Source organism: Spermophilus citellus (genome assembly GCF_964194105.1).
Source record: "Spermophilus citellus genome assembly, chromosome: X".
Lineage (NCBI taxonomy): Eukaryota > Metazoa > Chordata > Mammalia > Rodentia > Sciuridae > Spermophilus > Spermophilus citellus.
Genome location: NC_138190.1, coordinates 91,417,240 through 91,434,583, shown reverse-complemented (window position 1 = coordinate 91,434,583; position 17,344 = coordinate 91,417,240). Strand labels below are relative to the sequence as shown.

The 17,344-nt window shown below is 33.6% G+C and overlaps 1 protein-coding gene across 4 annotated transcripts in view; it reads left to right on the top strand.

The window, feature by feature from the left end:
• Positions 1–17,344, top strand: part of DIAPH2 (diaphanous related formin 2) — an 813,387-nt gene that overhangs the window by 364,113 nt on the left and 431,930 nt on the right. For all 4 annotated transcript variants that reach the window (XM_081278193.1, XM_081278192.1, XM_081278190.1 and 1 more), the window contains 2 exons: positions 303–404; positions 3,408–3,502. In XM_081278193.1, coding sequence (XP_081134319.1) covers positions 303–404; positions 3,408–3,502 — 197 coding nt within the window. The remainder of the gene's footprint in view (positions 1–302; positions 405–3,407; positions 3,503–17,344) is intronic.

The following is a 17,344-nucleotide window of genomic DNA, read 5'->3' as shown; positions in this document are numbered from 1 at the left end:
TCCATTGTGCTGTAGGTATCTGGTAAAGGAGTAATTAATGTTACACATTAGGTAAGAAGCAGCAATTGATTTTTGTTTCTATTTGGCTTATCTTTTCTGCTTAAGTGCTGATATTTAATTTGTAGGAAACCTCTAAATAGGTCTATATTTTTATGTTTATCATCTTCCCTGAACTAATGAAATAAACACATTTATTGATTTCAGAATGAGTTTTATTAATGTAGTTAATATTCCTTACTAATGTTATTTCATGTACTTGGATTAGTACCATTAATGTTTATGAATCAACATTTTTCTTTCAGTTCAAAAAAATACAGAACCTTCAGAAATAAAGAAGAGTATACCTGCAAAGAAGAAACTGAAAGAATTAAGAGTTTTGGATTCGAAAACAGCTCAGAATCTGTGTATGTAGTATCTTCCACTTAGGGGGTGGTTGTGGTGATGGTGAGGGGTTGCCAAATGTATTTAAACAAAGTTGTAAATTTTTTGAACAATATTAGTATAGATGGAAACAAAATTCTGTAGGTGGACATAGTGACACACACCTTTAATCATAGAGACTTTGGAGGCTGATTGCAGGAGGATCATAAGTTCAGAGCCATCCTCTGCAAATTATCCAGGCCCTAAACAATTTAGTGAGACACTGTCTCAAAATACAAAATAAAAACAGAAAGGGCTGGGGATGTGGCTCAATGGTTAAGCGCTACTGGGATAAATCCCTGGTATAAAAAGAAAGTACTAAACAAATAAAAGTAACAAAAAGGAAAAGGAACAAACTTCTGTGTAATTATGATTTGGGTTGCCTTTTTGTCACAATTTAGCCTTGTTCTGGAAAGTACTGTTAATAAAACCTTCTTAGTGAATCTTGTCAAACAAGGCAAAGTTAAAAAAAAGAGTATTAGGTGTTTTTTTTCCCCCTTTTGCTTGAGTCTGGCATTTATAATTTTAGAGTAGTCACATTGTTCCCATTCTGCAAAAATCCTTTTACTTCTATCCTTTGCATTTGAGTAATTGCAAGGCCAGCTAGTTAAAATTTTAACTGTTGCACTTTAAGAGAGGTTACTGACAATTAGGGATATAGTTCAGTGGTACAGTTCCTGCCTAGAAAGTGCCAGGCCCTGGGTTATATCCTTAGCACATCAAAGAAATGACAAAAATGGTAACAAAAAACAAGAAGAAATGAAGAATAAGAAAGCCCAGACTGATTACTGAACCTTAAAACCATTACCAAACCTGTTAGCCATTGCTACAGTAGATGGACAGTTAAACTCATCTTCATTTAAGTAGCCCTTTAAGTTTTATTTTGTTGTACTCTCCCCACTATGTTGAATTCAGAATATTTTTTGTCAGTATAGTAGACTGTTGAGATTCCAAGTGTACTAAAACACTATGCATGAGAAATTTCAACACATCAAGCGTTTCTAATTGCTCAAAGAATACCATGGGAATTTATTTTGTTAAAGAATGTGCTATAGAGAATCAGATTAAAATAAACAACTCATCATTCTTGTGTCAGTAGGAATGTAGCTGTCAAAAAAGCAGTGTACTAATAGCTGTTTTGAATTTGTACATTGCTTACCCGATCATACATTTTCTTTATAAATTTGATGTTCAGTACTTTTTAAAAAAATACAATATGATCTCAATTGCTTGTTGGCATCTGTCAGAATTATGTACTTAGATTTTGGAGATCTCCTTTGCTTTTTATGTATAGGTAATCATTTGCGTAGACAGGATTCATTTTTCTTTTAGTACCTAAGAAGTCATATAGACCGTTTCATGAAAAATAAATCCTATAAAACATAATATTGATTAAAAAAGAGAAAATCTTAGGTTCCAGTGATAAGAACACATCTATCTATATTCTTTGAAAAATATATTTAATGGAGATTAAATTGAATGTGTTGGAAAATACTTTCTTAGTAATTATAAGCTATTCTAGGTATAATTTGTTGAACTATTCCAACATGACATAAAATTTATGTAATTCATTCAATGTTGACAGGTGAAATAATGACTTAATGCATAAAGCAACTAACAGTACACCACATGAGTGTCAGCGGGAATGCAGGGTACTTTGATGACTCAGGCACTTAAAATTTTTTCTTGTGTGGGAGAACTGCTAAGTACAGTAGTTCTTCCCTCTCTGCGTGGGCTATGTTCCAAGATCTCCCATGGGAGCAAGAATCACTGATAGTAATGAACCCCATATATGCTATGTTTTTTGTTCATATATATTACGTACCTATTATAAAGTTTAATCTATAAGTTAGGCACAGTAAAATCTCAACTACAATAATAAAATAAAACAATTATAACAATCTGAAATAAGTGTTATGTGAATGTGGTCTCTCTCTCATTTTTCCTTCTTTCTCCAAAAATATCTTATTGGTCCGTGCTCACTCTTTTAGTGATTCTGTAAGATGATCCCTAAAGGAAGCACTTTAGAATTTCTCTTTGGCAAATTGAAATTGTCAGAATCACTATTTTTTCAGTTTGGGGCCAATTTTAAGTAAAATAAGGGTTACTTAACATAAATACTGTGATAACATAATGGTAGATCTTATAACCAAGAAGACTATTAAATAATGAAGGGGCAGGTAGCATATACTTTTTGGATACACTGGAGAAATGGATAATTTATATCACCAGTGAGGCAGAAGTGACACTGTAAAATGTCATTGGGCTTCTCAGAACAGCACATACCTTAAGATTTATAAATTGTTTATATCTGGAACTTTGCTTGTATTATTTTCAGACTGTGGTTCATTGAATGTAAATAAAAAAACTGTTGTGGGGAATACTATAATATTGATTTGATTTTTTTAAGAAATGGATAATTTACTGTCATTCCTGAAAAGTACTGTGTTTTTATGGGTCATTTTCTCAGCTCAACTTAACCTGCCTAAAGCATACAGTCAAGAGTGTTGTTAAGCCCTGCATGGGGGTGCATGCCTTTGATGCTAGTAGCTTGGGAGGCTGAGGCAGGAGGATTGTGAGTTCAAAGCCAGCCTCAGCAACAGTGAGGCACTAAAGCAACTCAGTGGAGACCCTTTCTCTAAATAAAATAGAAAATAGGTGTGGGGATATGGCTCAGTGCTTGAGAGCCCCTGAGATTAATCCCTGGTACCACACCCCTGCAAAAAAAATGCTCTTAGTATTTGTATTTTTTATGTAAATAATCATGATCTATAAACATTAGAGCCTAAGTTAATAGACCGTTTTGCCTAGATGGATAGAAACTTATCTATCAAATGGAAACAACTTTTGATTGTTCATAATTCTGTAAATTGGTATGAATGCCAGAAGTTTTAATATTTTGAATCTATAAAATGGAAAGCATGTAAACCCTACGGCTTTTACGTTTATTGCTGTCCTAATGTTAATAAATTCAACGTTTATTTTAGCTATCTTCCTGGGATCATATCGCATGCCATATGAAGATATTAAAAACAGCATTCTAGAGGTTAATGAAGACATGCTAAGTGAGGCCTTAATTCAGGTAAGTTGAATATCTTCCTTTTAAAATTTATTTTCACATATATTTCTGGATTTCCATCTTCTCAATTGAGTTGAAACAGAATAATTCTCTGTTTTAATAATAGTATCAGAAGTATGTACCTGTACTGATTAGTAAGAAGAATTATCCCCTACCCTTTAAGACCTAGGTTTTAAATCTCTCTGTTATTTATTATCTACACATCATTTTAAATATAAGCATATGTGTATGTAGGCATATCATTCTCTGTCATTCATTGTACATGAAATTACGTGTGTTTTATCATCGCATTGGCCCCATTAAGTAGTTATTATTAGCATGTTATGGATGAAAATCTAAAAAGTCAAGAGGTTAAATACCTTGCTCAAAATCAATGGATAAGTGGTAGAGTTACCTTTTTATTGGGCTGGGAACTTACATATTTTGGGGATCATGTCAATTGCTCTATTTGTTTATTATCTCATTGAATCCTCAAGTAATTCTGTGAGATCAGCAGCTATCCTTCTTTTACAAAACAGGCAACTGAGGCTTAGAGAAATTATTGAGTTTCATAATACTCCTTAACTCAGAGTAGTAGACAAGCGATTCAAAACAAGGTCTATCTTGACATGAAATTCATTATATTATTCTGAATAAGTTAAAGCTTTCTGTTTCCTTATCTGAAAATATAAGGCCCTTGTAAGAATTAAACCAACTAAAGTAATTTGTAGTATAAAATAGTATGGAAATATAACATATTATTAGAATTCTTGACGTATCTGGGCCTTTCTAGTTTGATTTCTGGGAATAAGTACTTCAAATATTTGTGCAAGGGCATAGACACATGTTCCCCCCAACCCCGGGACGGTGTTGTTTGTTGTTGTTGTCTTTTGTTTTTGAGCCATACAGTTTGTTTTTATTTTAAGAGGATATCAAGTAGTTTATGCTACATAACTTAAACAATTTAGCCATAACCCCCTCTCACTCCCTCTAAATCTCAGAGAACCTGTATTTATAGTTTGAGCAAGCCATGTCTATATGGAAATTCCTCTATTTGGGTGTGTGGGCCTGCATAATGGTTTACCTCAGGTGTTTTTATCTATCTATCTATCTATCTATCTATCTATCTATCTACCTACCTACCTACCTACCTACTGGTACTAGGGGTGGTTAACCACTGAGCCACATCCCTACCCCCTTTTCTTTATTTTGAGACTCACTGATGTTCTCACTAAGCTGCTTAGGGTGTTACTGAGACTGGCTTTGAACCTGTGATCCTCCTTCCTCAGCTTTCCGAGCTGCTGGGAATACAGATGTGTGCCAACATGGCCCACCAGCTGCTGTTTTAAATTTAGACATTATTTTCTATAGGAGTGAGGGCTTTTGAGTATATTTAAGCTCCTTATTACTACAATACACCTACATCTATAAGGGATACATTTTCATAAGAAATAGCTTTGTTGAAACAGTGTAGATAAATACACCACACAGACACTCCCCTCCCCAACACACACCATTCCCATCCTGGGGAAACAAGCAAGTTCAGAGTTCTCTGAGTTGAAATAGGTAGCTGATTATTTGAGTCCTACATCTCTTAGTTCCAGGATTGTTTGCACAATAATCAGAATGAACAAGGCATTTGGCTTAAATGTAATTCAATTTTTCCTCTTTTCTTCAATTTGAGGATTTATTTATAAAATATAATAAGGCAAATAAACTTTTAACTCCTACTCAATAATTGAAGCTTTCAAATCTTCCCTGTATAATCGAATTATACTAAAATAGAACTATGTTTTGAAGAAATAACTGACATAGTCATTATTTTATTCACCAAAATAGTATGCCATTTTTTTTTACATACCTTGGTAAATGCAAAAAGTATAAATATGGAGAATGTTGCCATGGTATTTATTTGCCAAGAACATTTAAATAAATCTTTATTATTTTTTTTTAAAGAGAGAGTGAGAGACAAGAGAGAGTGAGAGAGAGAGAGAGAGAATTTTTAATATTTATTTTTTAGTTCTCGGCGGACACAACATCTTTGTTGGTATGTGGTGCTGAGGATCGAACCCGGGCCGCACGCATGCCAGGCGAGCGCGCTACCGCTTGAGCCACTTCCCCAGCCCGATCTTTATTATTTTTAAGTCACATTTTCAACTCTTTAGGGAATGTAAGACAGGAACAGAGGTTCTCACTTATGAATGTCCCTTACATGCAACAACAAGCTTTTAAAATGTATATATTACCCAGGATTTTTGTTTACTATTTCACTTTATTTTATATATTTATATATTTATACACACACACACACACACACACACACACACACACACACTTTAAATTGAATAAGCCTGGTCCAGTTGGGAGAAATGGATTCCTTATAGTTTGGAGATAGCAGTAAATTACATCTAAATTCTTGAATTTGCTGGTTTAATCGTGTCTAGTCTGCAGTCAAAACTATTGCTTTAAAATCACATTATTATGCTAAAACTTGAATTGTACTCTAAGAAGGTGATTGAAGGAGAACCAAGTGTAGCTCCTGCCAGGTTACTTTGTACTTCCATATATTTGTTATTTGCTGTGCATGGGTTGACTTGTACCTGTCTCATCTCTTCCTATTTCCTAGACTTCCATTCACTTTTCTAAACTTTTATATTTTCCTCTCCTTCACATTCTTACATGTTACCCATTTCCTTCTTTGCTACACCAATTTTATGCCTTTTATTTATTTCATGCTGTATCCATCAGCTTTTCATTGCTGAGACAAAATACCTGACATGAATACCTTAAAAATTTTAAAAAAGATTTCAGGTTATAATTTAAGAGGTTTCATTTCATCATCCACTGGCTCCATTACTGTGGGCCAGAGGTAAGGCAGAGCATCATGGTGGAAAGGCATGGCAGAGAAAAACTGCATATTTCATGGTAGCCAGGAAGCAGAGAGAAGGAGAAGAAGGAGCTGGGAAAAGAAATACCCTTCTAGGGCACACCCATATGACCTCCTTCCTCCAACTAGGTCCTACCTCCTAAATTTTGTACCACCTCCCAATAATATCATTAGCTATGAACCCATGAATGGATGAGGTCAGAGATCTCATGATCCATTCACTGCCCAAGAGCCCTACCTGTGAACATGGCTGAATGGGGACCATGCCTTTAACACTTGAGCCGGGTGGGGGACATTTTAGATTCAAACTGTAACATGTGATTTCTGTTTACTAGTATTTTGTTTTAAGAGCCTTATATTTCTTGTCAATGCCACATAGTCTCAATTTTTTTCTCATTCCTTACTCCATTCAATCAGAACTCAGTTTTTTCTTCTGCTTACAAGAAGCAAACATTTTAAAATGTAAGATAATATGCATAATCAGAATCTGGCTACTTGGGTAAGAGACAAACATTGTGTAACTCACTTGAGTTATTAAGGTAAACATTGCTATTATCTAGGTGAACCAAACATCTGAGTATCTTCTGATAAGGAAGATGCTCCTAGGTTGAAAAAATTCTATGATTTTCCAGTCCCCAATGAAGAGTGCTTCCTTCATGCAGGAAAACAGACTAGAATCACCAGCATCTCTCTCTCCCTCTCATCTCACAAATGTTTGCTTCAGTGACGCAGAAGTAACATTAATTTGCCATTCACATGAGCTGTTTACCATTTATGTCTAATTATCATGTAGCACATCGATAATATGTAGCATTAAATATGTATCATCAGATTAACTTTGTTGTAAGTTCTGTTTGATTACAGTGGTAAACTCCATCCATGCATAATCATCGTTTGTTGCTCATGTAGCATGGTTGTCTCCTCATGACAACAAAAACAACAAAAAACAATTAAAGATACATCATTTCCCAGAGACTTGAATTAACTCCAGTATTTTCTCTGCAAGTGTGGGTCAATAGTCATTTCCTTGCTAGGCAACTAATAGATTTTAGTTATTTTGTAGGATAAATGTCTTAAAATAATTAAAAAATTACTTTTATTTAATCAACAAGATCAAGGTCAAATGTTATGGTTATTAATAAAAAGACTAATTTCTCCTTATTTCAATATACCTAAACTTCAGTGATAAACTGAATTTATCTGTAGAAGAATTGAAATGTCCTAAACTACTTGCAGTAATACATAGAAACATTTAAAAGTACACCATATCCTGAGGTTGTTGAGGAGATTTTAATATATGCAATTATGAATAAATTCCAAATAACATGTACTAAATTTAGGAGATCCTTAGCATCATTTTCCAGCTTTGAAAATCTGCTTCAGTGTAATTTCATTTGATCTGTTTAGAGAAAAATTCAAGATAGTTATTACATGTGGTATCAGTGGAAAAAGAAATACTTGTAGACACACTTACATATATAACGTTGACAATGAAATTAATCTACCAGTTTCAAAAAAGTGATTCAAGTGTTAAAGGGAAAATATATGTTCTATTAGAGACAATTAGTGCATGTAAATGAATTTTTTTAATACCTGTATTTTATTTATTTATTTTTACATGGTGCTGAGGATCGAACCAAGTGCCATGCACATGCTAGGTGAGCACTCTTCTACTGAGCCATAATCACAGCCCCACATAAATGATTCTTAAATGCTCAGGAAATATTGTTTCGGCAGGAACTTTATGCTCGTATTCACAAGGCATGTGTAAAATAAAACAAGATCCACAGAGAAACTAGTATATTGTTATTGCAGAATTGGGGACCCATGGAGAGAATTCGGAAGATTCAGAACTTGGATGTGAAAAATATTGCATCTTTATTTTTTTTGCTTCTAATTAATATTTAGTATTTCATTTAATTAAGAATGTAGGCAACAAACCAAAGTAGTATTAGCAGTACTTCTAACTTTGACACTAATAGAAATAATAAATATTTTCATATTATATTCCAGTGGTGGCAGATATCTTGAAACACTGTTTACACTCATTACCACTTCAGAATTAAAGTACTTATTAGAGCTGCCACTAGATCTTTTTAATGCTTTAGTCATGCACATATGTTATTATATCATTACTTATTTTTATAAATATGCTGATAACTGTTTCAATATAAGCAATTTCTGTTATAATCCTATGTACTTTATTTTATTCTGAGAAGAGATCCCAAAGTGAAATAAGTCCATGACACACAAAAACATGCCAGAAACTGGTACAGTGGCTTATGGAGGGGAACTGTGAGAATGGGCTGTAGCTAAGGTGGTCTTCCTAGAAGAAATGCTCTTGAACTGGACTTTGAAGCACTAGTAGGTTCAGTTAGGAATTAGGAAAAATAAATGTTGTACAAGAGCTCGAAAAATATAAAGTCTGATATAGTTCAATAGTCATATAGGGTGGTAAAGAGAAAGAACATATAAAAAAGTCATAGATTGGTTCAAAGTAGTGACCCTGAGTCGTTCACTCACTCTCTTCAAATATGTTTTATTTGGCCTTTATAGTGGTTAAATAATAGAATTTTAATGTCCCACATTCTCCAGATTGCCACAGTTCTCACTGTTCCCTATAGCTTACTCACTTTGACTCATTTTGGGTTTCTATAACACTCAGACATTGTGGTCCCTGGTAGACACCTTGAATGCCAAGGTGTTGAGTTTGTACATGGTCAAGTTGTATGTTTTGGAAAGTTAATGTAGCTACAGCATATACTAATTGGCTTGATATAAAGAGACTAGTTAAATTATCACAATTTAAAGTTTAATTATAATAAATTTCTGACATATCAGGGGCATAGAAAAAGGAAAGGTGACCTAAACAAGAAGTAAAAAAAAAGTCGTTGAAAAATCTTGGTGATAGAATCTTTTTACCATTAACAACAAAAAGAGGCAAAAAAGGTAGGATAGAAATCCAGGGCAGAGGAGAGAAATTGTACAGATAACATTACATTTGAACATGTAGTGTAAGTCATAATAGAGGTCAGGACTGAGAATAGAGTATTGTTTTCATTTGCAAAGAAGTGATTGTTGGAGTATAAGGGCTAGTGAAATTCTTGAGGCTACTAGGGGAAAAAGGTGGCAAATGGAAGATTAAAAACTGTATTTCTGGAGACCACATGCTTTGATGGAAGGGGTGGTGTTAAGAGATTTCAGGTCATTGCAGACCAGGATGCTATGATGTGTCTTAAGTCAATAGAGGGCTTGAGTTTTTAGGTAAAGTAAGTAAGAGAATGAGATCCAGGGAAGAAATATCTTTTTTTCAAAAGCTTATTTAAATTTTTTATTTTTTCACTGCTGTGACTAAAAGATCTGACCAGAGCAATTTATGGGAAGAAAATTTTATTTGGGTACTCATAGTTTCAGATATCTTAGTCCAAAGAAAGCCAGCTCTATTTCTTATGGGTCAAAGTGAGGCAGAACATCATGGTAGAGCAAAGCAGTTTACATGATGATCAGGAAATAGACTCTACTACCAGGTACAAATATATACTCCAAAGCCACATCCCCAATTCCCCACCTCTTCCAGCCATATCCCACCTGCCTCCAGTTAACACTTAGTTAATCACATCAAGGATTATTTCACTGATTGGTTTAAGGCTTTCACAACTTAATCATTTCCCTTCTGAACACTCTCATAGTTTTTCACACATAAGCTTTTCGGGAACACCTCACATACAAACCATAATATTCTGTAAAGTTTAAATCTGACATAACATATCTATCTCTTTACACATTTATCATTTTTCATGGAGAAAACTTCAAAAATCCTTTCCCCCCACCAAGGGTTTTGAAATGGACTGTACAACCCCTGTAGTTCTTTCTTAAAACAATCCACACAATGTATTGGACGCCCATATTTTTTAAGCAAATGTTCTGTGTATTCATGGTTTTTTGGTATCCATCTCCCTCATGTTTAAGGGACAAGTGCATTCCTGCTGGACAGGATACTGTCTGATGTCTGATTAGCTGCTCTCTGTCCACTTGCTTCATTTTCTGTATGTCACCCTCTTCCTTCCCTCTCCCTTCCTTTTATTTTAAATACATTCTATCTTTAGTGAAAAGATAAATTATCTTCAATAAGACCCCAGATTAAATCCAGGTCCAAGATACCTCCTTAATGCCTAGAAACTACTCAAATATTTCCGTAAGCATTCCTCTGCAGTGCATGTATGGGAATATTTCAGCTACCCCCCCCATGATTTCCATATATCCTGGTTATATTACTTTTTAAAAACCCAGACAAGTATCCAGGACCATGTTGTATATGATATGCAGAATCTACAGGTTGCCACATGATTATGTTTCCCAAATGTGATTTTACATCTCCAAACAGTTTATATGATCTATATAACTTATTCTTTAATCGTGACAGAATGATTAGAGGGAAGCAAAGGTCATGCAATCCATTGCCTGGATTCCAAGCAATGCCACACCTAAGTCATCAAAGATAGATGGGTATCTATTGATTCTGATGGCAAAAAAAGATTCGTCACTTCCCTCAATTAACCAGTTCTAGAGAATAATTATTCTTATAGTCAGGAAGTTCATGCATGTGTAATAGTAGAGCTCGTTTTTGTATCCTCAATCCATCTTTGTAATCATTGATCTATTTACGTGGCTATCGACCATCTGTATTTTATGCAGGCTTGTGAGTCTGCATGTGTTTGTGTGCTTTATAAGGGTTGATATCTTTAGAAGACTACAAGTATATCAATTAGGATTATAATAGCATTAGTATTGTAGGATTTGAAACATTTTTCTCTTAAATAACAACTGGTATTCACCATGTCCATTTTCATAATTCTTTAGGGAAAATGTTAGCGATGACAGTAACAATCATAAAACATTTCTTTCTTATTTCTCATCATAGTGGAGTGAATAATTATTTTTGGCAGGCTATTACAATTTGAAAATACTGGTATTACTTTTATCCATGAACTGTCATTCTTTTTCCATCTTTTTGTTTTAATTGGTTAGTTGAATAATTTTTTCAAATACAAGAAATATGTTTCTTGACTGAAGTCCTGTTTGACCCTAATTTACTACTTTCAGTCTATTTTTAAAATCACACCTATTCCAAACAAATGTTTTAGCTCCTTATTTTCATTCTCTCATGTCCATTGTTGATTAATACCAGTATTTCATTTCTCACCAACACTGGTTGTTTTATTGTTTATAAAGAAAATAAATTGTAATTTTTAGTAATTCTTTTTTAAATCATACTAATTTGTAAGAAATATTCTTAAGGTGCAAAAAATTGAGCCTATTATATATATATATATATATATATATATATATATATATATATGTGTGTGTGTGTGTGTGTGTGTGTGTGTGTGTGTATTTCTTATTAATAGTCAAGCCACATGTGGCCTCAAAGATCATATTTTTGTTGTCTTATACACTTTAAGCCATAGTTAAGCTTCATTAAAATTCTGTTTCTTTCATACTATAGATCTATTGGGTTTATTGAACTGAGATCATGATCAGCCTACAGCAGCAGTTCCTTTGCAATTGTAGAATTTGGACACTGTAGGTTTTTTTTTTTTTTTTGTTGTTGTTGTTTGTTTATTGTTTGGTTTTTTAGATGTACTTTCATAACAATAGACTGGGAAATGGGTATTAAGGTTATGCCATAACCACTACTCTAATTTGAGGCTTCAAGGCTACTTCTAAATGAAAAGCAGTAATCTCTCAATCCAAGAGAACCTAGGGGCAGAGTGTACTCTCCAGTAGTCTCAATAGAATTCATGGAACAAGGTGGAGGACAATGATACTTTGTTTTCTTACTGGATTCATATTCATTTTTTACCACTCTGACAACATTTTATTAAAGTATAAAGTAGTTCATTGGCTCAGCCAAAGTTCATTTTTATAGTGTATAAATTTGCTTCAAATCCAAAGATTATCGGGTAGTCATAAATTTAATGAATTGTAACACTTCATAATTAATTATATGTATAAACCCACTTTATATTATGTATTAAGGAAGTAATCAAACCCTTTTAATACTCAAGGAATGAATCATTGCATACTATATGTGCTTTGCAAGTTTTTATTATAATTCTATATTTCAATGTAAAGTAGAAATGTATGTAGTCATTGAAACTACTAAAGAAACATGTTTGCAGTATAATTTAATGTAATATAGGATAATTAACATGGTATTGTATAGTTTATCATAATGTAATATAGATTAACCATAATATTACCTTAATTAATCTCTTTAAATGTATTTTATAGAGACAGGAAGGAATACCCAAGAAAGATTTAACTCCATTTTTTAAGCTCAGTATTCACTGTCTTATGGTGTATATTTTTGTATGTCTAATATTGCATAATCAATATATTGAAAAAAGTTTGGTGGGTGTTAAAATCTTACACTTAAGGCACATTTTTTGAACACAGGCAGTATGATGTTTTAGCCCCCACTCCTTTTTCTTTTTTTGCGGAGTGATGTCTTGTTCATTCTAAGACATTTAGCAATTTCCTTGGGCATTACCCTCTAGATACCAATAGCAGTCCTCATCACCAATTGTGACAACCCAAAATGCCAATGGACTTTGACAGATGTCCCCTGGGGAGCAAACAGTGTTTCCAGTTGTAAACCATTGTCTTAAAATTGCTTTTAAATATGAAAGGTAGTAAGGTTTTAGAATTTAATAATCTTTTGGTCATCTGCTTCTGTTTTCTATATTCATTACAAATTTCATTGACAGAAGTTTTGAACATTTGATTAGTATGGACCAAAATAAAATAAGAAGCCATATCATGCATTTAAAACATCAATTTCCCAGAAATATAAAGTTCTTATGTTTAGTTCTGATTCTGACAGAATGCATTCTCATGAAGCTTCAAATACCTCTTGTCAACATTGCTTTAAATTACAGGTCATGTTATTTTTCAGCTGTGAATACAGATAACCATATTACTTGTGAATTGGCTCATTTCCCTTCATCACATAGTAGGTGTCTTTTGTTTTATATTTATAGCCTAATTTTGTTGAACTCTTCACTTTATGCTATTTTAAAAAGTATTTATTGGGCTGGGGCTGAGCTCAGTGGTGGCATGCTCGCCTCACATATGGAAGGCACTGGGTTCAATCCTCAGTACCACATAAAAATAAAATAAAGGTATCGTGTCCATCTACAACTAAAAATAATATTTAAAATGTATTTTTAAACATATCATATAAGTCATTCAAATAATATCACACAGCAAGTCTTGGATCACAGCTCAATGCACAGTTGATTGTTTTTTTCTAAACCCCTTTGTTTGTTTGACTAACCAATGTTTTTACTTCTGTGGTATGCAGGTGGGGGAGTGAGTTGAACTAACTGTAGGAAAAGAGTAAAATGTAGCCACAGGGATGGGGTTGTGGCTCAGTGATAGAGTGCTGGCCTAGCACATGTGAGGCACTGGGTTGAGCCTCAGCAACACATAAAAACAAACAAATAACTACAACTAAAAATATATATTTTAATAAAGTAGCCACAAAATGAAGTTAAACAGTTCATGCAGTGTCTATCATTGGAAATTGGAGTAGGAATTAAATTATCCTTTAAAATTTCTTCTTCTAGTGGACTGGGGATACAACTCAACTGTATGCTTGCCTTGTGCTTACAAAGTCCAGGGTTCAATCCCCAGCACCATACACCCCCAAAAATGTCTTCTTCCAGGACTGGAGATGTAACTCAGTTGTAGAGTATTTTCTTAGCATGTATGAGGCTCCCTGTGTTGAATGCCCCAGTACAGCAGAAAAAAAAAATAGTCTTTTACATTAGAAGACATGAATTCATTGACATTATTGTTTGTGTTGTGAAGTATGTGATACACTCACTCACACACACACACACACACACACACACACACAGGAGGTACCAAGAAATAAAGACTTAATTTTACTTAATGCCATGTAAGATGCACTGGATCCTATCTATATTTTTTTAGAGAGAGAGAGAGAGAGAGAGAGAGAGAGAGAGAGAGAGAGAATTTTTTAATATTTATTTATTTATTTTTTAAGTTTTCGGCGGGCACAGCATCTTTGTTTGTATGTGGTGCTGAGGATCAAACCCGGGCCGCACACATGCCAGGCGAGCGCGCTACCGCTTGAGCCACATCCCCAGCCCATCCTATCTATATTAATAATAACATTTTAATAAAATGAAAGTGTAGTTCAACTACTTAATAAGTCCATTGTTTATTTTGTCCCATTTGAAGGATTCAAGATGACAGAATTATTCATTGTAATACAATCTTTCAGCTTTGTGCAAAAATTAAGAGTAAATATTTGGGTTTTCACTTTATAATTTTTCTTCAGTATATGTAGCTCTGTACAGTTGAGAAATTATTTATTTCTCAGGAAAAGCATATAAGGTGTTTGCTTCTCTAACTTGAGTACTAAGACTAATTGCCATATTATCTCCTTGGATTTTCTATTCTTCATTGGTTTATACTTAAAATACCATTTTCAGTGTAGTGGTCAAAAAAATTGTGTTTCATTCACTTATTCCCTATATGACTTTCAAATTTCATTCTTTTAGTCTTAAGCATTTTAGCATAGATGGAGCTAAAATATAGTCTTACAAATTGGATTATTAGGAAAATTAAGTAAATGCATATGTTAAAACCTTTGCAAGCTGTAAAATGCAAGTATTGGTCAGTCTCTTTGATATATATTTAGCCCTAACTCCTCATGTTTTCTAACCATTTATCTAAAGATAATATTAACTGTCTACTTGAACATTCAGTTATCACTTGAAAGAGTATCCTCAAATTCATATTCTTGTTTCTTTTCCCAAATAAAGGCCTTCCTTTCTTCAGTCTCCTATGTCATTATCCCCACTCCCTGAGACTCAGCTGCTTGATGTGATTTAGCCAAGGGAATATCTTTGGTCTCTATTTATCTAAGTTACTGTGAATAATATGTTTAGCATATTAGATTCAATGAGAATAGCAATGAGGTTCAATTTTTATAAGTTATATATTGTATATCATTCTAAAAACAAAATCATGGCTACTTTGAGTTGAAGATATTTTCTGTTGATGATGAGCATCATTATGTTATTGACTGCCCTAAATCCATGCAGAACATTTGAAGTTCTGTGAGGAACAGGTACCAAAAAGATGCATATAATGTGAATGTATACATCTTCTTTGCATAGGAAAAGTGACAGGTCTAGGTAAGGGTTGTATATACTTAAAGGGCAATATGTGGATGTTTACCAGGCATTTCTTTAGATACTGAACATATGGACTTATGCTCAGGTCTCCTCAGAAGGCCCAACAGGTCAAGTGTAATCAAGAGGACAGGCTTTCAGAGGATGAATGACTAGTTGATGACTGAGTGAGCAGTCCCATAGGAGTGACTACTTGGAGTGGGACTACATATAAAATAAAACTGAGATTTCACAAAATGATTAACTTTATTTTTTTTAGTTTTTTTTTTTTTTTTGTAATTGTAGATGGACAGAATTCCTTTATTTTTATGTGCCTCACACATGCTAAGCAAGTGCTCTGCCACTGAGCTACAGCCCCGTCCCCATGATTAACTTTCTTAACCAAATAAAATCAATCATGGAAAAAGAAATATATTTGGTCACCCTATATTGGTACACTGACTTTTCTTTGTTAATTAATAATCGTTTCTTTTGTGGAATTCAGCATTGGCATATATATTCCAAATCCTCTCTACATATAATCCCTGTTCCTTTGCATTTGATGGTAGTGTTGGTACAGTGAGCTTGGTGAATGTTTGTAAATAAACATGAACACATATTTCCAGTTGGGCAAACAATCAATTTTTGAGGATTACGGTGAAGACTATTATTGTTATTATATCTGTTAGAAACTCAGTGCCCCAGGCCAAATACACTTTTATGGGTTATTTTCATAGATAATTTGAACACTGCTTTTAGAGGGAAATAGTTCAAGCAACACTAGGTTTGTAATTTATTGTAGAATTTTTTTTTCAATTTCTGTCTGACTAGCTCCCCTCAGTTCATGTTACAAATGAATTCCTAGGACTAAGACTTGTTCAAGATCATCCAATGTGTCTTACCTCACTATTTTAAAACTCAGTTGACAATTCTTGTGAAAATATATGAGATATTTAGAAAGGGTTCACAAAAAAAACAATAATTATTATTTTTAAATATATTTAACTTGTTAATAGACCTTTATTTTATTCATTTATTTATATGTAGTGCTGAGAATGGAACCCAGTGCCTCCTACATGCTAGGCAAATGCTCTACCACTGAGCCACAACCCCAGCCCGTAATTATTTTTCCTCCCCCCCCCCCAAAAAAAAAATGCTGGCTTAAATTTAAGTGAGTTTAAATCTTGGGGATTATAATTTAATCTTCATAGGTAAAGGAAACTGAGGAGCGAGGATATACCTTGCAAATGTGAAGGGTCATTATCTAGATGATAGACGACAAAAAAATGTTCTGGACTGCCTTGTCAACAGAAAATAATATATTGAGTTGGATCAGATGAATAGAAAGCTAAGGCCCAAAGTATAAAATTTTAAGGAAACAATGTGGACTTTCCTAAAGTGTTAGAATATTTTTGAGAATAGAAAGTTCAACTAAGTTTTACTACAGGGTCATTTGGGACACTTCTATAGCTTTAAGCTATATGCCTGTAATTCATTGCATAGCATTAATAAAATCTAAACATCTATATCAAAACCTGTGAAGCCCATTGTTTATACTCTGTCCCAAGAAGAATCCACTATTCTGAATCTTCTGCTCCTCATCTTTATTCTTTTCTTTATAATTTTCTTATACATGCATGTATTTACATATATATGTATTTGCATATATATTTACATTTTCCATGTTTAAAACTTTCTATAAATGGAATAATACTGCGTATGTATTCAAAACTAATTTTTTTCATATTTCTGAGTTTTTTCCTACCATTT